Source organism: Mus musculus, chromosome 12 (genome assembly GCF_000001635.26).
Source record: "Mus musculus strain C57BL/6J chromosome 12, GRCm38.p6 C57BL/6J".
NCBI classification, from domain to species: domain Eukaryota; kingdom Metazoa; phylum Chordata; class Mammalia; order Rodentia; family Muridae; genus Mus; species Mus musculus.
The window spans coordinates 56,324,339-56,348,144 of NC_000078.6; the positions used below are offsets into that span (position 1 = coordinate 56,324,339).

Here is a 23,806-nt window from a genome sequence, read left to right on the forward strand (position 1 = left end):
CAACATGGATGAGGCCCTGGATCCAATCCCAAGAGTGAGATGGGAGAGGAGCAGGGGAAATGGGTAAAAAGGATGGGGTGGGGGTGGCCCATGTTTATATTTGACCTAGTTCTTTTGTCATTCTATGTTATTCAAGATGAAAGCTCATGTAGCCTTGGCTAGCCTGATGCAAATGTAGCAGATGATAATATCTGGGTGGTTAATCTTTTCTGTACTTTTCTGTATATTTGAAATGTTACATATTTTAATGGACTCCTAATTTCAACATTATAGAATGGCAAAAATTAACTTAATATTCAGGTTCCCAATTCCAGATAGCTCAGAAAAATCGAAACAAAACAAAACATTTACTTGTGACTGGTCCTGGCACACAGAGCATCCTGGAAAGACCATTTAAGCCCAGATCTCCTTACAAACGCTTTAAGAACATTTGAAGTATTTTTTTCCTATAAGGATAAGTTATTCTTTATAAAGTGTCATTATTCATATTTGAGACTTTACTTTTGTAAGACTGTTTTGTTTGAGATGTACAGAAAACCTTAGAATCTGAGTTTACATCTGCAGGGCCTCCCTTACAGTTAACCTGCTCCTCGGGTGGTCTGCAGGGCACAGCTGATCTTAGATAGAAGTGTCACCATCACCAGGAATGCATAGCTTCCTCACAATGGGGCTCACCCTTACTTAGTGTTTGTTATTTATTCTTTGGGTTCAGACAGAAGTATACCAATGTGCTGGCATTGATGGCTCACACCTTTAATCCTAGTACTCAGGAAGCAGAGGCAGGCAGATCTCTGAGTTCAAGGCCAGGCTGGTCTACAGAGCAAGTTCAAGGACAGCTAAGGTTGCATAGAGAACCTTGCAAACCAAAACCAAACCAACCAAACAAAAACCTCAACAAAAACCCCAACAAAACCAAAGTATACTGATGCCAACATATCCCTTTAGATCCTTTTCTCCAGTGCCTTAACCCTTCTCTGCTTTGCCTACTCGCCCCAGATTCTCTGCTCCCCCACAGCACGCTTTGACCTTTGCCTCCTTTGTAATTTTGCCTGAGTTCAGGATGTCACGTGGTTGGAACTGTACCATGGGAGGTCCTTAGAGACACTTCTTTTAATTAGAAATACACAATTAAGTTTCTTTTTCAGCTGACTCCACTTTTCCTTTTAGGGCTGAATCTCCCCTTCACAGATTGCCAGACTCTAAAAAACGCAGAAGCTTGTCCGTGTACACACTTTGCACTCTTGAGAATTTTCTCACTTTTTAAAAATTCATTATTCCCAACTAAAGCTTCCTGAAGGAAGGATGTTCAGGGGAGCAATTCCATACATATTTAAGTTTCTTGGGATCATTTTTTTAAAAAATCTTTGAAAGTTATTTGCTTACATATAGATATAATTTTAACTTCGAAACTATTTAGAAGTTTAATGTTAGGTACATGAATTTTACAGAATCTTGAGATTTTAAAGTATATTTAGCTGTCAACATAACAGAAAAAATGAACATAATTTACCATCTAGTTCTAATAAATCTTAAGATTTTTAAGAAGTACATGTATTTAAGTCATTTTCTGAATAACTCATAGAACTATCAAGAGTTTTAAGCCATTTGTGTGAAACAGACATTGTAAGCACAATTTTTATTTCCTTGGTTATGAAAGTTTCCATGTCTGGCATGAGTCATGATGGTTGACTGTAACTACCTGCCAATCGCCTGCCACAAGCCAAGTTGGAACATGCCCACTTCACAAAACTGAGTCTGGAGAGACTCCATCTTTAGAGTCATTGAATGTACCTTCTGATTCCTGTTACAGTCATGAAAAATCCTGCTTTCTTTTGTAGAATTTGTCATTATGCTTAAAACAAAACAAAACTGAAAGCAGAGGGCTTGGGAGTTGGGATGAGGTCTATCCAGATGCACGGTCTTTAGCAATGTCCTCTGGGCTATGTGAAACAAGGAGTGACCACAAAGCATCCCTTATGATGCTGTTGCATTATCTTCTGAAGCGATTTCACTTTCATCTTTAGCTTCACATAGTTCAGGATAAGTTATAATTAATTCCTGGGGTTAAAAAAAAATCAAAATGTTTTCAAAAAGATGTAAGGAAAATTAATCATTAAGGTCTGAAAATAGATCTTACAAGAGTCCAAAGAACCTATATTGGAATAAATTTTGTCCTTTTAGGGGCATCTAACTTAGTTATAAAATATCAGTTTTAACATTTTAGATTTTTCTGTGTATGAGTGTTTGCCTGCATATATCTAAGTATACCACATGTAAACCTGGTGCCTGCGGAGGACTGAAGTGGACATCAGATGACCTGGAATAGCCATTGCATACTGTTATGAGCTACTGTGTGGGTGCTGGGAACCAAACCCTGGTCCTCGGAGAAAGCAAGAACTCTTTAACACTGAGTCATCACTGACTCCCAAATATCAATTCTTATAGCTATAACACCTAAATATATTGTTTGATGGGCTGAGATGCTGTCCCTAGGATCATATAACATTTTCAGTTAATGTCACTGGAAATTTTTTCTCAGCAAATTGAAAATTGTATAAAGGCCAATTGCATGCTCATCAGTATAGATCACAGGCCAGGGGTTTCAGCCCATTTTCTTTATGGCATTGATTCCCTAAAGGCCTGGCCAGATATAACAATTTTTGTGCTTGGAGATCTTATCAAGCCAGATGTCAGTATTCTGCGGTGGACAGATGACTCATATTAACAAACAAACGAACGAACGAACAAAACGCTTTTTCAGATATTATAGAAAGAAGAGTATTGGAAACCAAGAGCTAGGTCATGACTTCATAGTACCCACAGAACCCAAGTTTGGAGCAGGATCTACTTCAAGGAAGCAAGAAAGGCATACTTCCTAGACAGGTGCCTCTGATGAACCCATTCAATATTGGGTCGGAGACACAATATTGTTGTAAATCTCTAGCTGCAGCCAGATGTTAGGGGGACCCAATCCCTTACGAAGCACTTGGTAAAGTATAACCTGGGATTGACTAGGGAGGAGGGGATTTGCTGTCCCTGAGGCCATTGGGAAGCAGCAGTGGGATGGAGGAGGGTTATCTGGTAGCCTGAATTATGGGAGCCATCTGCCTCCCTAAGCTCCCGGAATCACTCCAGTGAGTGATGCACTAAAGAAAGGAGTAATGGTTGAAAGTCTACCAGCTCTAGAAGAGTGACTAGGAGCTCATGCTGACAAAGTCTTACCCTGCTGACAGCAACATGGCATTAGCCCTGGCTTCAGCAGCAGGTTGCAGGCTTGACAGGAAGCAGCGGTTCTTGGAACTGAGGTTCTGAGAGCTGAGTGTACTAAAGCTGATCAAAGACCACTAGAAGGGGCTGCAGTTAGAAAGACAGAAATATACTATCAGTTCATGAGGGGAAACAAAAAACATAGAGGTTTTTTATCACTCTTCAAGTAGAGAGGGCCGGAAAAAGCAGTCAGTAGAGAGACTATCCTGACTGTGTAAATGTAGTAAAGACAGAGCAGAGAGGGAACAGGACACAGGGTGAGTTATGGCAGAACCCAGCCCGTCTAGTGAGTCAGAGTGGTCCTAACGATGCTTAGTTATGCTTCTTCCAGTCATGTTCGTTTTTAACCTCTTCTTTACAGGTCATCCAAGGACAATTTTAGTTCTTGCATTCAAACAATTCTCAAGTAGCTGCTCTCTAAGACGGGACACAGCTGCAGCTTTTAGGTGTTGTTTCCAGCTGTGGCAACGAACTTGTCTGTGATGTCTTAATACTATCCAAAGACAGATGTGCAGTACATTAGCGTTTACCATGTTACTCCTTCAGGACAGCCAGTCCAGCTCACTGTTCTTCGTGGCGTCATCCTCTTTATAGATCAGCAAATCAGGGCACACAGAGATTAAGCCCCTCAAGGTCCCACAGCCAAGAAGGCGGTAAGACCGGTCAAGTGGTTATTTACAGTAAAAAAGACATGAAAAAGTTTATACACATTCATTTGTCAGTTTTTGTTTTATTTTTTGTCAATAAATGTTTGCTAAATGCCTACTATGTACAAAGTACTAATATAAACTAAAAAAAAAATGGTTAATCAATGTTACAAATATAAAGTCCTTTTAAATACCACTATCAAAATAATAATCTCTGGTAGTCCACCAAAAGAAGTTCTTTCAAATTAAGTTGCTTAATATCCAAAATGCCTCCTTTAAAACAGAAGGGACTAAGTTCCAACAGTGCAATGGTCAAGATGTACATCATTTCCAAACACTGCAGCATCTGACTATTTGCTGTCAGACAAGTTTATGTTGAGGAATACACTGCAAATAGTTAAGCATATGCATCTTAAAGGAAAGCAATGTGACAAGAGTGGTCTCATGGAAGGTGAGCGGCCATGGAGTCTGCTTCTCTTGACTTTCTGAGCAGGGCTCGTTTGAGGGCACTAATTTTCTCATCCAGTTCAGCCAGTGAATAGTTCTGCTAGAAACACAAATTCCTGAATAAGACTTAAGTTTCTTAAGGCAGATAAAGTTCTAAGCAAGCTATAAATACCGAACTATTCAGCAGCATATTACTGTATAATAATTTTGAGGCTGACAGCTGTGTATAGTGACTGTGCCATAATTTAGAGGCATAAATTAACAAGGCTTCTAGGGTTTTTTTTGTTTGTTTTCTGGACTGTAACCATATGGCTCAGCACAGGGCGTTTGCTTGATATGTATGAAGCCCTGGATTTCATCCTAGCAACACAGACCAAATGCATATATAAATGCAGTGTCATACTGACCTGTGTTTTTCCCCTAATGACAAAGCTTTTCTGGAGTTTTTGTGCTTTGAAAGACCAATAAAAGCTTTTTTAAAAAAAAACAAAACAAAAACCCTGTGAACTCATACTCTATAGCAAAAACCATACACTGGAGATTAGCTTAGATGCCTAAAATGCCTAGACCTTTCCTTCTGAAGGACCAACTAATCTACAAACAGAGGCTGCTCTCAAATACCGACTCAAACTTTTACAGTAAGTATGTAATAAGCTGCTTTGTGGGACAGGGCATACTGAGACGGGACTTCACTATGTAGTTCAGGCTGGCCTTGAACTTCTGACCCTTTCACCTCATCTTCCAGAGTACTACAATTCCAGGTATGTATCATCACACACAGTAGCAACATAATATCTAAAAATACAGTAAATTTTAAGTTTTTTCCAACTTTAATTTACATCATTAAGGCTGGCAAAATTATACTATTTTAATTCAACTATGAAAGTATTTTGGACAGACAGCTAAGCTGCAATTAGCCTTTGTGTATGTTCAGGGGACACAGAGTGTGTGTTTGTGGATACATAAGCCTATAGCCGCCAGAGACAAACAGTGGGTATCTTCCGCAACTGTTCCCCATCACACTTTTTGAGGCAGGGTCTCCAATAAACCTAGAGCTAACTGGCTAGCTGGGCTGGCCTGAGAGCTGCTGCCTCCCAGTGCTGAGGTAGTTATACCCACACCACTATGTTCTGCATCTGAAGCAGTGCCAGGGCTCAGAACTCAGGTTCTTGAATATGCTATATAAGCCCTCTGCCCACTAAGCCATCTCCCTAGACATGATGGCACCTCTTTTTGATTTAGGTAATACTAACTAATAGTGCTCATAAAAGGCAAAGTAGGAGGAGACTAAAGTTATTCCGGCACTTAAGTGTTTTCTAACCCAAATATTCTATTAAAAATAAGGTGAAGATTTTTTTTTATTTAATTAGCCTATTGAAATCATTCTATGGTCTTGAAATAAAACGACTTCCCTAATTCAACCTAAAGTCTGACAAGGTATGACCTAAAAGCAACAAGAGTAGACACACTTATTAATAAGGTATAAAACTCATTATTTCAGAAGCTCAAAGGAAGACAAAATGACTTACTTGAGGTGGTTGGACTTTTCTTCTTTTTCCAGAGAAGTTCTAGTTTAAAAGTAACAAAATAATCACTATTTAGAAAACATCCGCATGACTTCCCATACATAAGACTGTGGGAAAGAGACCCAGAAAGCATTTGAGAACCCCAAGCAAATCACCACACTTACCAGGCACTGCCTACAAAGCTCCCCACAGAGGAGGGCACTGTTACAAAGAGTATATAGCAGTGTAACAGCTCCTCTCTGGCAAATCCCTGCTTTCCAGTAGTTAGCAGCTTCTCACAAGTGAGGACCCTCCCACTCTGGAAAACTGACCAAGAGAAGCAACAGTGGCAGAGACAAAGGAGAAAGAAGTAGACATACACATAACACATGCATATGTGCACACATGCATATGTGCACACAGGTACCTTTGACCATGGAAGGCATTGTGCCAGTCTAAGCAAGCAGCACTTTGTCCCCTCTGTGTGACTCAAGGCAGTGCCTACCTCACCCAATGTTCTTGCTTAGAAACTGACATGCACATGGCCCAATTGTAGCCAATGAGTAAGGAGGGTCTGCTGGGGATTAAAGAGAACTTTTCTGCAAACTTCTCTTGTGAGAAAACAAAGGTTCCTATGGCCTACTGCTGTATGTGGATAAAAAAACCTAAAAATTATAGCAGCCTTGCCATGTATCAATGGAAGAAGCCAACACTAACAGATCCAAAAAAAGCAAGAACTCAAGTCTTGACTTTGCAACTACATCAATCCTGAAAACTGTGTTCTCGTTGTTTTATAATTTCCATATTATATGAGTCGACTTAAATTCATATTTCTTGTAACGGGGCTAAAGAGATGGCACAATGGTAAAACACTTGCCCAGCCCTGGGTTCAGTCCCTGGTGGTGTATATGCACATGCACGCTTGCCTGAATGTTAGATTCTCATGGACTCACAGAGACAAACTATTCAGCCTTTTGAACTATGATGTAATGAAATCATTGGGTGTCAAATTACTAAATGAACATATCTGACAAAAACAAAACAACCCCCCCCAAAAAAACCAAAAACAAAACAAAAATAAAAAAAAATCCATGATGAATGTACACAGAAGAACTTTTTTTAAAAAATTAGGTATTTTCTTCATTTATATTTCAAATGTTATCCCAAAAGTCCCCCATACTCCCCCCCCTCCCACTTCTTGGCCCTGGCGTTCCCCTGTACTGAGGCAGATAAAGTTTGCACAACCAATGGGCCTCTCTTTCCACTGATGGGCGCCAGCAAGATTTTGCTGAAAGGACCCAGATATAGCTGTCTCCTGTGAGGCTATGCCGGTGCCTGGCAAACACAGAAGTGGATGCTCACAGTCAGCTATTGGATGGATCACAGGGCTCCCAATGGAGGAGCTAGAGAAGGTACCCAAGGAGCTAAAGGGATCTGCAACCCTATAGGGGGAACAACAAATGAACTAACCAGTACCCCCAGAGCTCGTGTCTCTAGCTGCATAGAAGAACTTTTAATGAACATACATGACCACAAAGATTAGAAGAAATTAAAACTCAGATTCCCTTTCATGTCAAAAGCTGATCTAAATACCACCTAAGCACGCCTCGTATGAGCAGCTATACTAAATAGCAGTCATTAAGTGCCAGAATGATTAGACTTGGAATAACAGAGCTCAGATAAGTCTGCTCCTCTCTTTGCCAGGCTGAGCTGGGTGCCTATGGTAGGGCACATGGACAGGCGGAGCTTAACTTTAACCTGTCCACTTCAGACTCCTACCTACCTGAAAAATAGCTTTTTAGATACACTTTCCTGTGTGATGCCAACAATTTAATCAATGGAATACTAATAGCTCTGTGTCATGAACAATCACACTATTATCATAAAACCAAAATAAAAAAAATATACCAGAATGAGAACAGGTCTGCAGTGGATCAATGACTTAAAAATACAGTGAATTGAGTCTCTGGGGCTTAGTTTAGGTCTGAATACAATTATTTCACAAGAACGTTTAGATACAGTACATATAATGTATAGATGTTTTTTTAGGTATGGGGATACCTGAGTATAAAGGTAAACATTTTAACAAAGTTTTACACTTGAGAGAAAATATTTAGAAGTTCGCTTAACCAGCAAAACCAGTCACACAGATAATCCACAAATGTCTCTTCATTGTATTTCACACTAGCAGGTAATTTACAGCTAACTTTAGAAAGCCTGTGTCCTAATGAGAGATGATCCTATTACTGTACAACGCAACTTGTGCACTAAGGCAACTCAGAGGTAAGGGGGCTATCTCCTGCAGACCACCTTCTGTTAACCAGCTGTAAAGGGCAGTTAATTTTATATGTGTAGTATGTTTTCTCTGCCACAATTTAGACCTGCATGTCTTTCTAGCATGAACAATGACATAATATTTAAACTCGATCCCTTGACTCCAATCTCACTCCCACTTGAGCCTCCTAACACTTCAGACAGGGAGCTGTATTTACCTACGTTTCCAACTGGATCCAAATGTTCGCTCATGGCTCAGGTCTAGCACACACTTTTACAGTCTGAAAATACTGTATGGATTGGCCTAAATTTAGCTTTCTCTTCCTCTGACATGTCCCTTAAAGTCAGGAGTTCCATCTAGACATTGCTTTGGAGCAAGAGTCATACATGTTCCAAAGTCTACTACGTAAGCATCAGCCATGCCTACTGTTTGTCCACTTGTTCATGCCAGCTAAAGGTCAGCTTCTTATTTAGTGCAATTCTTGTTAACAGTAGAACTGATGTCATAAGACAGTGTGGTTGTAGCAGATCCTCCAGTGAGACCTTCACTCTGAGTCTAGTTCACAGACTCTCAGTATGGATTTAGTTAATGAAAAAACAGACTACCACGACCTTACTCTTTGGGTTTTTAGTTTATTGTGTATGTGTTCTACGCTAAGTAGAAGTCACAGAAATGTCAATGCTGTACCCAGAAGCGGTTCTGTCTTTCCAGGCAGGGATGCATTGAAAGCACGTGGCAGGGAAGTGACTGGTGAAGTAGTCATTGCTAAGATTTGTGATAATTTAATGACCAGAGACCAACTAAGAATGAGGAGCCAGTGCTATACCAGCTTAGCTGGGAAATAAGATCCTGAGATGGGGACAGGACTGGAAACAAACAGAGAAAAACTGACAGCTGTTGATAATTAGATATGGGAAGAGAGCAAGGAAAAGTCCAGTTTCTGGGTAGTAAAATGATTCTATCATTAACAGAAATGAGGAAATCTAGAGGGGTGATCTATTTTAGTGGAATGTCAATTGAAAAGTAGAGGAGAGTTTGAAGACAGAAATAACAAATAAGTTTCTAAATTATAGGACCCATACTTAAGGCAGTTGAGATAATCTGTGTTGAGAAGCTGGCTGAAACCCAGAGAGTGAGAAGTGGGGACAACACTCCAAGACGTGAGGCTTGTTGACTCCACAGCTGCATTGGAAGGAAGAATTAGAAACAGACACACTTCAGCCAGGTGAGTCATGCATTCACAGGAGGAGAGCTGGGAACAAGTTAGGAAACAGTGGCGCTATGTAAAAAGAGGATTTCTAGATCTTTAAAATCATGTCTCTGAGTGGAAGAAATCCTACAGATTAGTGCTAGAGAGGACATGCAAGTTGTCAGCACAGAACTGGAAAGGTTTAAGCATAGAGACTAACTGTCCTCTAGACCTATGCACAGATATGTCACAAGGCCAAAGGGAAAGAGTTTATGCTGACATCCCATAACAGAGTGAGTCCTCTCTAGCCATACACCTCACCTGGAGTAAAGCTAATCAAGGGTTATCTTCACACTGAGAGGAACCAAGAAGTCTATATGCCCTTCTCTCTACAGAGTAATGTGGACTATATTCCAGCTTCTCCAGTTAGGACATAAGTAAACACTGAGTCCTATATGTCTTAAGAATTGACCTTTTGTTGGAAATTGAATTTCTGAACTATGAAAAGATTTTACTTGAAATGTTTTTATATAGATTCACATGTAGATGGATTCTAAACTTGTAGAATCTTCTAGAAACTGGATAGAGGTTGACTATCCTAAGTATCATTGAAGCATACCATATAAAAAGGTAAAAATTAATAGGAAAAAATTATATTTGATTCATGGAACAAAATGAGCACTAAAATTCTTTCCATTTGATAAAAACCAAACTCCCTAATAAGGTATTATAAAAAGCAGAAAATTATGAAAAGCATCAATATGTACTGCATCTTTTGGTTTTGGAGACAGGGTTTTCCTGTGTGGTCTTGGCTGTCTGGAACTTACTCTGTACCAGACTGGCCTCAAATTCAGAGGTCTGCCTGCCTCCGCCTCCCAAGCACTGGATTAAAGGTGTGGCCACCACTGGTATGTGTTGAATCTTTTAATGCAATTATTTTAAAAATGTGACCGGTGAACATGGAAATGTTTTAAGATAGCAATTCAACGTTTTTAAGACTGAAGTGTGCTAGTATATTTAAAAGATTCAAACTTTATGAGTATTCCTAAAGACTAGTTTTGAATCACAATACTTGAAAACTGCACATACAAGGTAAATACACTCTGCTCCCACTGTGCCCGCTCTCACTAGAGAACCAATCACTGATGTTTCCACATCTCTGTCTTTTCTTGTTTTTCTTCTTTTAGCTTTGCTGAGACTGAGTTTCTCTGTGTAGCCCTGGCTGTCCTGAAACTCACTTTGTAGACCAGGCTGGCCTCGAACTCAGAAATCCACATGCCTCTGCCTCCTGAGTGCTGGGATTAAAGATGAGTGCCACCACTCCTGGCCCCACATCTGTTTCTTGTTCTCCTTTGAACCTCTCCACAGTTCATCACTGGGACACACAGAATGGACTAGACATCAAGTGAGTAAGTAAATAAATGAAAAGGGCATGGCTGATGGTTAGTTAGTAGACTTTGAAAGGAAGCTGACACAGAAGATTTGAGAGTTCAAGCTACAGGTTATATAGTGAGAATCTGTCTCAGAACTTAAACAAACAACAAAACAAGAAGAGAAGTACGTCATCAGATGGTGAGAAGCAGTGAGCTCAGGGTTTGATGTGCCAAATATTGATGTGCCAAAGAAGGTTCTTATTAGGAAACCAGTTTCTCATGTCCTTGAGAAAGGGGGTTAAGGATGGATGAACGAATGCACGAACAAGAGAGCGGAGGAATTATATAAATACAGGCCAGTCTAAGAAAAATGGGTGAGAGTACCAGGCACGGCCTGTTCAGTTGTGAGAAATGTAGCTACTTATGAGCTGAGTGAAACGGTCCTGAGGGACAGATCATCAAGACAAAGAACTATGTCACAAGACAGCCGCGACAGAGTCGCAGGCTGGACCACCAAAGGCTAAGTTAAGACAACGTGAAGCTGGCTCAACAGAATTTCCATAGGTGGGGACAAGTGTCCCTGCGCTGTAAAATATTCAGAATCAGAGTCCTTAAAGAGGCAGATACTCACCCTCATGGTACTGAGTCCTCATCTCTCAATTTTAAAAGTGGTCCGAATGTGGGTCAATGAGTACATTATTACACAGTGAAAATCTTTAAAGTAACACTTGGTTTTTAGAAGACATTAATACTTACTACAGATTGGAAGTATTCAGGAGAGATGCCCTCCAATTCAAGGATTTTATCTTCAAGCTTTTTAATTCTTTGGTAGATGTCTCTTGGTACTGGGCCACCTAAATGCATAGGAAAAAATGCTGAAATCTTAATAGTTCTGTTTTCTTATCATTTTTATTTTTAAAATATCATGCAAATACACTTATATATAACAACAACAACAAAACACTTAAAACTTAAGAAAATAAGCAGACGAAAGCAAAATCAATTGAACTCCTTAGCTCATGGCTTCCTCCTTAGCTCAGAGTTCTGTTCTGCATTCTTTGAGACAAATTAGAGACTTCTGCTTTCTAAATGCTGCCTCTGCTTCCCAAGTTGTTACAGTTTTTTTGTGAGATTCACCTTCTGAGATACTGACTAGTTTCTAATAGGTGTTGGTACTCAGGAGGGAAATCCTGCAGTGAGAAGATGACAGTTCCACTTGATGACTGTGCTATGTCCCATCATTTTCTTCAGCTTCTATTTCTTCTAGCATGATATACTTTGTCCTTTGACCTAGAATAATGTTTAAAGGGCTTTTCCCATCAAGGTCAAGGAGGAAGGCATAGTGTATTAAAGATATGATGTAAACACACAGCTCACTACTACATTCTGACTCTTTCTACTCCTTCAACCTCACATGCAGCCTCCCTGGTCTAGAGCACCACAGGCTCTCCTGGGTAAGTGGTGAGCTTGCTATATGTATGAGAGCAACAGACAACTATTAAAGAAGTTTTACCTAGGGTAGAAACAGTTATCAGATATGAGCCTGAAAAACTGCGCTTTGGCTAGAGGATGAAAAGTGACCTCTAGGAGGACGTTCAGTGACAAGTGAAGACAGAGGCCACAGACACTTCATCTACAGCAGTAGATGGAGAGAGGGAAGTCAAACATCTAGGGGCATTACAAGGAGAATCAACCCCCAACTGTCATTTCCTATGACGTCTTGGGCAAATGTTTGAACTTCAGTCTTACCAGCTCTCCAACAGTGACAGCACCAACGCCTCCACAGAGAACTATTAAGTGCTATGCTGGCATAGGCATGACATGTTCACACTGACTAACAGTACTGTTCAATAAATATGGGTTCATTTTCCCTAGGCATTTATTCATTTATATGTTTATTGTCTGTGAGTGCATAGAGGACCAAGACCACAATTATCCATATTTTGTAGTTGGTGACTAATAATAATTAGAGTTGTCAGACAATTTCCGAAATTGGCCATAGTAAAATATTACATTCATCTTCTGTTGTAACTTTAATAAACGGAGGCTAAAAGAGTTTATTTAGAATCTGTTTCCCAAGTAGAGAGAAGTATAAGGATAGGAGCATAAGGACCAAGAAGCTTATAGATTCTTTGGCTGCTTTATGTACCTAGAATGATGGCTTAGAGTAAATTTTCAAGGAAAATCTGGAATCTAAATGAATCTAATTCCCTTAAGACTTGCAAAGACACATCACAGATATGACCCAGCTCTCCACTTACCTGTCTGCAATCGCAGGTGAGCCTCAATATTCTGGAGTCGTTCTTCTACCGCCTGATTACCACAATCTCGAAGCATGCCTGTAGGTTTGTGACCTGACCCTGCAATTCCTTCAGGTCTAGTCTGTGGTCCATATGTATTCACAACTCTAGAAACTAAGTTAAGAAGTTTTTAGCCTATGTAAATTTATGTTTCAAGAACAGAAATTCTCTCTCCTAAAGAGTACTTTATATTCTTTCCACAATGGTAAAAGAAAGAAAGAAAGAAAGAAAGAAAGAAAGAGAGAGAGAGAGAGAGAGAGAGAGAGAGAGAAAAGAGAAGAAAAGAAAGAAAAAAGGAAAAGCAAATGCTTTTGTTTGAGAATAAAGTTTAGATGGGAAAGGCATTCTTACTCCACATTGTACAGCGGCTATAACAAACTTCTGCCAGTGATGGAGACACTGAACGGTGGCCACTCACTTACCCTTTACATGACTTTTAAATCCAGGATAAGGAGTAAAGACAGCATCAGTTCTTGCACAACTATTTTCTAGGGAGAATTTGGATAGACTTAGTTTAAATATGTTCTTAATTACAGATGTACAAGGTTATGTTAAACTTCTAGTAATTCACATTTTATTCATAAGAGAATTTAAAATAAAAGTAATAACATTAGTGTGACATACAGGGATACTTTGAGTGATCTTCACCCCCAGAATTGAATCACATGCAATATCTGTACCTAGTGTTCAGATTTACATATAGAAAACTATTACCATTAGGTGGCACAACTTCTAATAGTCTTTAATGAAAATCAATGACTAAGAACCACACAGATTACTAAGAACCATTATATAACTCATATATTATATAACACCAGACTCTAACTCTATCACATAAGAACCATTATGTAACTCATATATTATATAGCACCAGACTCTAACTCTATCACATAAGCAGAACCCACTCTACCAAATTATCTTAAGTTTTTCAACATCCTTGTTCATAACAAATTAGTGACATCTACCAGGGGGACTAACTGTATGTCTCAGACTTTTTATCTTAGAACTCCACATTTAACAAAAGGCCCTGAAACCGTGAGTACAATATACAATGAAAGCTCAAGTGCAATACAAACTTTAAAATTCCTAATCAAAAAACTCCTTTTAATCCTACTTTTTAAAAACTGTGATTTTGGGAAAAATATGCTGTGAAAATGTTTCTAATATTTGTACCAAAGTGAAAACTACAATTTCTTCCAAATTATGTCTCAACAAATAATTTATAAAAAAGAAATTAGAAATATGTTAAAATAATCTATACTATTAAATATTAGCATAATCATTATATATGAACACATATAAAATAATGACATATAGAAATACAGATTAATGCTTGAAGTAACAGTAAAGCTATACATTGGCTGTAAATTTTGTTAAATTCCCATATTATTTTGTAAAAAAAAAAAAAAAGCATATGACATGAGTTAAAATCCTTTGTTAATCCATAAAATCCGATTTTTTTAAAAACTGAACTTTTTTCTTAGACCAACTGAAAGGTCTTTAAAAAATACAGCAACACATTAAAATTTATTTTTTAAGCTTAAGTCTAACAGACCTGTGATAAACTGAAGTATAAATAAAATTGTAAACCTACTTAATCATTTATATTTAAAGATTAAACACTCATTTTCTTTTCCTTGGAAACACTTCAAAATACATGTAAGGGGGTCTACACTTCTTTCTATTCTTTCATTGGTCTAAGGGATTTTTTTAAAAAGCTACCATCCATTCCAGGGCTACATTGCAAATGCACAGAGCCATCAGAGAGCATGCAGCATAGTGTGGGGACAGGGAATGCTCGTCACTCTCCACAGCAATTCTGGCTAGCACTGTTTTGAGCCAGCAAGGACTGAATGGGCTTAGGAGTCCTGCTGAGCATTTCAATTCTTGTCAATTTCTATCCCCTGGTGGTTTATAATAATAGAGTTAGCAGGAGGAACAGAGGAATAACATTAGTGACACATGTCCTTGCTCCCTCAACAAACCCTTTCTCTTGAGGCGTGTACAGCTGGATTGCCACACCTGAGATTTTCCACTGTTACACCTGCTCTAAAGAGCTAATTCTAGGGATCCACACAAGCTAAAGCAGAAAAGTTTAATTTAGAATCCACAGTAAGCCCACGTTATTATGTTAAGAGTGTCACATATCAATGTGATTATGAGTCATTTCCAGGTTCAACGGACAATTTCATGTTTATAATCATTAACTAAGAGATATTAATGGCAGTAAGAAAAAAATGGTCAACCCAATTACAAACCTTTTTTCATAATTTTTTTCTAAGAACTACTTACAGTCTGGTTATTACAAAGCTAACTGGTTATGATCTGTGGCAATCTACACAGTCTATGGGGTTCTGCAGGTCCTCTGCAGACCTGGAAACACTGTAGCCCCAAACGAAGAGGAAAGGGAGACAGAGGCGAAACGGCAAAGGTGAGACAGCAGTGTGAAAAGGGAGAGGCCTGGGGCTGAGGCTCCACAGGACTTCATGGCAAGCTGGGTGTATCCACCATGAAACTCAGGAGTCAGGAGAAAACTGCTCCCTTGTGAGGGGTGCAAGTAGTGCTACTAGGTTCGCTGGTTCACCTTCACTTTCTAAAGGAACTCTGATCTTCTTGAACCTGTGGTAAACATCTGTCTCTAGAGTTCGGCCTTCACTTGGATTTTTTATGTAACCAAAATGAGAATCAGTTTGGCAACAGAGCCCATTACTAAATAAAGGAAAATTCTACTACCTTAATTATCAACTAAACACCTGCAAAATAGAATCTTGTTCTTAATGTTATATGTTTTTAAAACAAAATATTATAGCAGTTGTCAAGATGTTTAAAATTCTGTTAAAAAAAAAAACTTGTAGTTACCTTGATTACAATCAATAACATTGCAAAATTCCCTGACATTGTTTTCATTGATTTCAGCTTGTTTTCTCTCAATAAATGCAGATATTCGTCTGTCAATCTAAAACAACAAATAATTTAACAATCTAAACACAACAGAACTTTTCAAAGTAATGTTACCCTGACCCGTGTACCTGTCCACACTCACTTCTGCTTTTCCAGCCTTGATCTGAACTACTTCTGGGTCAAAAAGGTTTTGTGTCTTTTTCACATCTCCTACATCACAGTCTTTGGGCTTCCCTTCATCTTGTAGGTCCTCGGTGGGATGTATGGCTCTTAGTTCACTCTTGGTCTCTGCTTCTGTCTGTCTTATCTCTGTAGCTGTTGAGTTTTCTTTCATTAAAGACTGAAGTTTTGCTAAAAAAGGCTGGAAAGAACACAGTTACATCTGTTCAGGTTCAAACTCATCTCAGCTAGTGATAGATTTATCTAAGCTGCTGCTACAGAAATGAATATTATCAGTTATTAAACATAAAAAGCTGGCATACAAGGACACACAGATCTTAACACACACAGGTTTGCTGTTTTCTACTACTGTACATTGCCCTTATCATTTACTGTACATTTATTTTTAAAAAAGAAGAAAAGAAAGAAAACCTGAGGACATTTAAATTTTTCTTTGAGGAAATCATTCTGTCATTCATCTTTTATTTTGTGCTAAATCAAAGCCTCAGACTCTGGCCTGGATGCCTCTTAATTAACATGTCATTCAGAACACTAGGCTGAGTGTTCTCCCTCCTTAGCAGGAGGGCAGTGCTCACTCAGCAAAGCCCTGCATTATCACTGTATCGCTGAGACTCTCCACTTCAAAGTACAGTTGGCCAAAATGAATGAGAGAGCATGGATATGAAGTATATAGGTGTTACCCTGAGTGAATAGTCAGCCTTTCTCTGTCATAGTATGATATCTTATTGGGACATGAAATGAAATTTCACAAAAGAAAATGCACACGGGGAGAAGAAAGAGAAAGGAAGGAAGGAAGGAAGGAAGGAAGGAAGGAAGGAAGATAGGTAGATAGAAAGAAAGAAAACAAAACATGCTATACACGTTGGAAACAGATCATTCCAACTACAGTAGGTTAAAAAAAATGTCTTCATAATGGAAATTCACTTCCTTTCCTGTCATCCCCACCTGGATATGGTCCACATTTGAGTTCTATAGCTCATCACTTGCCCTTTAAACAAAGTGTTAACTGTTATTTTTATCATGAAACACAGCTAAACATCCCAGAAAGTACTCTTCTGAAATCTTCTAACATCTTCAACAGGGTAAAGTGACCAGAAAAAGCAGTTCTGCTTATCCTGATGAGAGAAAACCTCCAACTCCCATCAATTACACTCGCAGAGATGTTAAACAACAACAGCAAGGTTATAATACTGTTCATTTCTTAAACTGAAATATTAAAAATGTAACAATACCATTATAAATAATTCAATATTGACTTCCAATAAAGGATAAATTATTTCAAATTATTAAGATGAAATAGTGACTGGCTACTCACTAAGATGAAACATTAATGTCACAGAAATTACTTTCTTTTTAAAAACTATGCTGAAACTGTTTAATTGCAATAGACACTCCAGGATGTATCATGCTGGGATAATGCCACTTCTTGAACCACTGAAAGCACTCCATGAGCCTCCAAACTCACCCAAGGCATGGAATCATTATCATAGCATGACTCACACCTGCCGTGTCTTATTGCTTAATTATAACCCACCATAGATGAACTGTATTGAATTTTCAGCAAAGCCTAGAATTGAATAGAATTGCATTTATTCAATCTCATACCCACATTGGCCTATTGGGCTATATTCTCATAACTATTCCGATCACTAGTGAAATTAACAGACCTAGACTCAATATGGATTTTAATAACCTTTTATTAATAATACTGTTAACAGAATGTTGAGGTAGAACTGAAAAATACTCCAGTTAATTTAACTATAGGTAATTTCTATTTTCAATATCCAGTAAATATTTCTAATATGAAATTTACCTGTAAATACAAAACGTGTTGTTCAAGTGCAGTAAGGAGCAGTGCAGGCTGGGATGCTGAGAGGCTCTGGAGCCTGTTCCAATCGATTGTAATTTTCACCACATCATCTCTGAGGTTAAGCTTCAAAGAGGCAAACCAGCAACATCACAAAAATTACACGATTAAGCTGTATATCTGGGATTATCACAAAAATAAGATTTCTATGGAGTAATGCATGCCTATTTTGCTCAAAGTTACTAAGTTTCAATGACATAATAAAATGCTTTACCCAGTTGCCATTTTAAAAAGCCAAAAGGCACAGTTTTGAAAATAAAAAGTAAAAACATGTCTTATTATTTTAATTCTGTTCCTGGGGCCATCTTTGAAAAGCCATCCATGAAAGATAAACCTCTTTTGATACTTTGATATTTTAAAGACCACTGGAAGGTATCCAAAAATAGATCTGCCCTAGTCAGAATCCTACTGAATCCCAACTAGGCATTCAACAGACGAAGATCAACTACGACAGTCCAGAAAGTGTATTCTCTTTGTTACATATCACACAAACACATGCCTAAAATATATCATTACTCTGATGTCTTCTCAATTATTTTTATTGTTTTCAAACTTAGCTAATTAAAAAAGTATTTAAGACTTAAGATTATTCACACATAGGGACAGATGACAGTAACTACTTCAAATAAAAATTAAACTATCAGTTATGAAATTATTGAGATAAAAACCAAGTACTTTCCCAAAGCAGTACAACGAAGCCAAAAGTCAATGTCCAGTGTGTTTCCTAAGGGTTTTCTAGAAAGATATGTCTCATAACACGGAAACTTCTCACCAGGTAGTGATTTATTAGAACAAAAGTATATCCAGAACACTACCAAGAATATAAAATTAATATCAAAATCAGTCAAAACTTTAGAGGGAGAAGCTTCCACCTGTACATTTGACTGAGTATAAGGGAATCACTATAAACTTTGCTAGACACAATTCAAGTGGAAACAAGTCAATTGTACTTATTTTGCAATAATAATTTATTAAAAATTATGTCATATTTTCTACAAAGTAAAGATGCATGTTTCATGAGCTCAAATACAAATTTAAAGAGCTGTAAGAATAAAAAACCAAGACATGTGCTGATGGATTACTTTCATATTCAATAATAAATGCAGTTATCTTAGTAATCTTATCGTCAAATCTTAACTTAGTGTAAGTTTACCTATGTCAGTATAGCCTATGTAAAATTTCATATTTCTTTATGTTTGCCAAATGTGGACTTAGATGCCCCTGGTCTTAGGCAGTAGGTTTCTGTATCCACTATTTATACAGTAGAGTGCTTAACATAGGAACCTGAGATCTCTTTGGTTCCATGGACAATTCATGTCTTGTTTTTTTATTTTTACAGTTCATTATTCTTGCCACAGTCAACTATAGAGCTCTTGGCAGATTTATGTTTGGGGAATAAGCAGGCAAACCTTAAACCAAAGCAAAGCATCACCCTTTCTAGAGAAAATAATTATAGGAAAGAAATCTTAATATTTGGATCATATTCTCATGTCAGTATGGAAGCTTTCAAAGGCAACTGGAGACACTTGATCTTTTATGGAAACCAAACAGTAAGGTGACAAATTAACTTAAAAATGGCCCCCAAATAATCCAATTATTCATTCAGCAAATTCCCCAGTAACATATGGATTCTATGAATTTTTATCCCATAATCCTTGGGACAGTAATCAGGCGTTCAAATTTTTCTATTAACACACTATTAACACTGACTACTCAGTCATGTATGTTCAGTAGAAACACATTAGTTGCATTTGAAGGAAAAATGCTTTTTAACAATTCAGTTTTACACTTTCTATCGAAAAGCGCTAATAATTCAATGATATTTAAGGTGAACTTAGACATATTACAATTTACATCTTAAAAGTCCCTTTAATTTGTTGCGAAAGGACACATTCCGCAGGGGCAACTTTATAAGTGTGGATGGCTTTCATCCTTAATCACGCATCTCAAAATACATATTACTAAAATAGCATTTAATTAATTTTTTAAAAAATCTTATATTTGACACTTGTTAAAGGACCCTTTACTGTTACAAAAACTTCATTTTCTCTACACATTTTTGGCAAGTGGCATAAGTTAAGTTTAATCATTTTTCCATTTGAACCTTTGAGATAAATTTATATAATTAAAAAACTCAGTATGCAAAATTTAGATATTTTATAATTCAAATAATTTATCAATGTAAATTATTTTGCAATTTCTAAGCATAATATTTGAGAAGATTTTTCTCATCTTGACATTAGAAATATAAATGAATAAATCTTTAAGTTCCAAATCCACGCCAAAAAGTTCTCTAACTTTTAAACTATTTAAAGATCTGAGATGTTACTACTGAAATATTAATAAGGAAAGTGCTTAAGACTTTGTAAGAATTTTTTTCCTAATTGCTTATCAAGCAACTGAGTTTAATTTTTTTTAACTTTTCGAAGTCCAGTAACACCAAACAGAATGTACAACTCAAGTAGTTTGCCAGTCAGAATAAACTTACTAAGGTTTTCCAACTAAGGATTTTAAAAATAATCCTCACAAATCAGGTAAATGTCCTATTCTCACTGGTGGTACCACTGCCCTTGACATAAATGTGTGCTGTGTCCATTTCAAGCACTATAACCAGTCCCCAAACAAATTAGGAAACATGTTTGACACAAAACTCTTCTAAAAGCAGGCAAACATACTTTTGTTCCTTATTTAAACATTGCCTCATTTACATCACGACTATCTAGTAAAGTGTAACCTAGTTTTTAAAATCCAGGTTTACTGTGACATTTTCTGTAAAGAGCAATTAGCTAAGCTACACGACAGTCGTAATGTAGTTAGAAGTGGCCACACATAACTCATCCAACAATTCACACTAAAATTTAGGTATACTACAAATGAAATTGTGGAAATCCTTATATATCCCTCCCCGTTTAAAAGAGTAAGAGATGCAATAAATGGCAAGAGAAACAAAAAACAGAAAAACAAACAAATAAACAAAAAACCCCAGAGTAAATCACCCCCCAAGGAGTGGGGATGGCGCTAGGAAAAGTTTCAGGCCATATTAACCAGTGAGTTTCTGCGATAAATACACTGGAGGCAAAAGGACCGTGATCGCCAGGAACCTCCTTCACCCTCATCACCTTTTAGGCATCTTTTGGGCAAGCTTTCGTCGCCAGGACCCCAGTTTTCTCCAGACCTTGGCCATCAAGCGTGCCGCTGGCATCTCCCGGTCCCAGGAGCTGGGCCCAGGGTCTTCCGGGTGTCACAGCCCGGCCACGGCACACCAGCGGCACACACCGTGCCAGCGGGGCTCCGCGACCCCCGCCTCCGAGAGAACTAAGGGGACAAGGACCGGGATGCTCTCCCTCCCCACCCACCCCTTCCCCGCCGCACCCCCACTTACCTGTCTTGTCAGGGTGTGCAAGGAGCGAAAGACTTCGCAGAGGACCTCGCGGGTGAGGAGGGGGCTGGAGCATTGCTCCAGGCTCCTCTCGCTGCCGCTTGAGGAACTAAGCTCCGCAGCAGCAGCCATGACACCTTCAAAGCAGCCCCCCAACCACCGCGAACAGCGCTCACCCCACCCCTCCCTCGCGGACTTCGTCGCACTGAGATGACGTAAAACTAGAGCGTCTCACTTAGAGCTTGAGGATAGGCCCCACCCTCTGTGTGTGACAGACACACAGGAAGACCAATCAAGAGCAAGGATAGCTGTGCTCCGAGGGAACTTGTGTATGTGAAGCTGGACCTTCTGTCTGGTGGTGTTTTCTGTGGTCCACCTTGGTTTAGAAACCTACTTGGCTCTTAGATGCTCCCTGTGAATGTTGGCAGAGCCTTACTCTTAAGTGTTAGAATTTGAGTCCCGCTATTAAAATTTAAAATGTTAACAGTCGAGTTGTCTTGGAAAAAGATTGCGGGTTAGTGATGGAGCAGTGCTTTACAATTTTCTAATTACTAGAAACTTGACCCAGGATGATCGTTACTGGATAGAACATTTTCATCTCTATAAGACTGTTTGATATGAGGAATTTAAAAAGAACACAAGGGCTACATTATGCTTCTTTTTCCTACCATAGAACGACATTGATGACTACACCTGCAAAATAGTTTATGTCAAAGTTCTGACATGCAACGGGTTCTCAGTGCAATCACTGGACACTTGACCTTAAAATTGTTTCAATATAAATCCAATAGAAATATAAACCAGCCGGGCAGTGGTGGCGCACGCCTTTAATCCTAGCACTTGGGAGGCAGAGGCAGGCGGATTTCGAGGCCAGCCTTGTCTACAGAGTGAGTTCCAGGACAGCCAGGGCTACACAGAGAAACCCTGCCTCAAAACAAAACAACAAGAAAGAAAAGGAAGAAAGAAAGAAAGAAAGAAAGAAAGAAAGAAAGAAAGAAAGAAAGAAAGAAAGAAAGAAGGAAAGAAAGAAAGAAAAGACCAATTTATTCCATGTAACCACACTCTTTAAAATTAGGATATAAAACTAAATCGACTCTTGTTGGGTATTATTAGATAGCTTTATTTTAGCGAAAAAAGTTATAATTTTATAATGTAGAGTTCTATTAATTTTTTTTTCCTTTGAGACAGGGTTTCTCTGTATAACCCTGGCTGTCCTGGAACTCACTCTGTAGACCAAGCTGGCCTCAAACTCAGAAATCTGCCTGCCTCTGCCTCCCGGATGCTGGGATTAAAGGCATGCTCCACCATGCCTGGCTCTATTAAATTTTTAAAACAAGCTTAAAAGATAAAGGACAAAAGAATTAAAACTCTGGCGGCAGTGGCTCAGGCCTTTAATCCCAAAGCACTAGGGAGGTAGAGGCAGGTAAATCCCTTATGAGGCCAGCCTGGTCTACAAAGTGAGTTCCAGGACAGCAAGGGCTACACAAAGAAACCAAAGCTCGAAAAGCAAGCAGGCAAGCAAGCAAGCAAACAAACGATTTAAAACTCTTCTTCATGATAGTTGAGTGCATTTAACATACAGGAAGTGGAAGTATGAAGTTAATGGGTAGTCTATCCTTAGAGAGCAGACTGAATAAAGGAAGAAATAAGGAATTAAGGGACACTAGGATAAGGAGAGTAAAAATGAAAGAACTCCTTTTACCTGTCTAAGGAGCCTTTTACTCACTTATATCCAGAGACTTCTGGTATTATCAGACTTAACAGGATCTTGAGAAAGCTGGTCTGTTTCCTTGTTAGCAGAAAGATGTAAACTTAGGTTTGACAATACAATCTTCACAAGATTCAAGCACCCTCTCATTCAAGTCACTCATATCTGTAATAGAAGTTCACGATTCATCGCAATGTTAACACACTTTGTCTCTGAGTTTCTGGTTAATGGGTGACAATTGTAATGTGGAGTCTAAGAGTCCTTGTTCTGTACCAAGTAATGAAATCAGATTTTTTTTAAAAAACTAAGTAGAAGACTTTTTATCACACATTTGGGAATGATTAAGGTGCTGCACGCTGTTTTCTTTGTGGTGACTGCAAGTACTCCTGCTCATGCACAATTACCCAAGGAAGCCAGAGGCATGGGATGTGAGCTGCCCAGCACTGGAGCCTAAAATCAAACTCTGGCCCTCTGCAAAAACGAACAGTTGCATTCTTAACCACTGAGATCTTTCTCCAGCCCCAAATTCCAAGTCTTACTTGATTTCTTCTTGTTGTTGTTCCATTGTTTTTGTTTTTAGAGACAGTGTTTCTCTATCTCGCTGAGACTCTCCTGGAACTCCCAGAACCAGGCTGGCCTCAAACTCAGAGATCCACCCATTTCTGCCACCCAAGTGATGGGATTAAAGGCATGTCCCACCATAGTCAGAATTTGTTAACTCCTTTATGCACTGCTTCTTCTGTCTAATAACATCTTGTATTCCTTCCT

General features: G+C 38.5%; 1 protein-coding gene across 6 annotated transcripts; it reads right to left on the bottom strand.

Moving 5' to 3' along the window:
- Positions 1-3,967: 3,967 nt before the first annotated feature.
- Positions 3,968-21,595, bottom strand: Mbip (MAP3K12 binding inhibitory protein 1). Of its 6 annotated transcripts, none has more exons than NM_145442.2 (9): positions 21,334-21,556; positions 17,898-18,017; positions 16,047-16,265; positions 15,863-15,959; positions 13,426-13,491; positions 12,965-13,117; positions 11,460-11,557; positions 5,891-5,929; positions 3,968-4,461 (listed from the first exon to the last, which is right to left on the bottom strand). In NM_145442.2, exons 1-9 carry the CDS (start codon positions 21,460-21,462, stop codon positions 4,357-4,359), a joined length of 1,026 nt encoding a protein of 341 aa, NP_663417.1. In that variant the 5' UTR covers positions 21,463-21,556; the 3' UTR covers positions 3,968-4,356. The 6 variants fall into 6 exon arrangements, with proteins under 6 accessions (NP_663417.1, XP_006515736.1, XP_030102508.1 ...); XM_006515673.4 differs by having other exon boundaries at positions 3,978-4,458; positions 21,334-21,595; XM_030246648.1 differs by having other exon boundaries at positions 3,978-4,458; positions 17,898-18,071; positions 21,334-21,553.
- Positions 21,596-23,806: the final 2,211 nt, after the last annotated feature.

Coding starts and splice junctions, on each gene's coding strand:
- Mbip (NM_145442.2), bottom strand. CDS start 21,462: ATGGCTGCTGCTGCGGAGCTTAGTTCCTCAAGCGGCAGCGAGAGGAGC. Junction 15,960..16,046: donor TCAAGGCTGGAAAAGCAGAA/GTGAGTGTGGAC, acceptor TTGTTGTTTTAG/ATTGACAGACGAATATCTGC. Junction 13,492..15,862: donor TGTTATTGATTGTAATCAAG/GTAACTACAAGT, acceptor AATTCTCCCTAG/AAAATAGTTGTGCAAGAACT.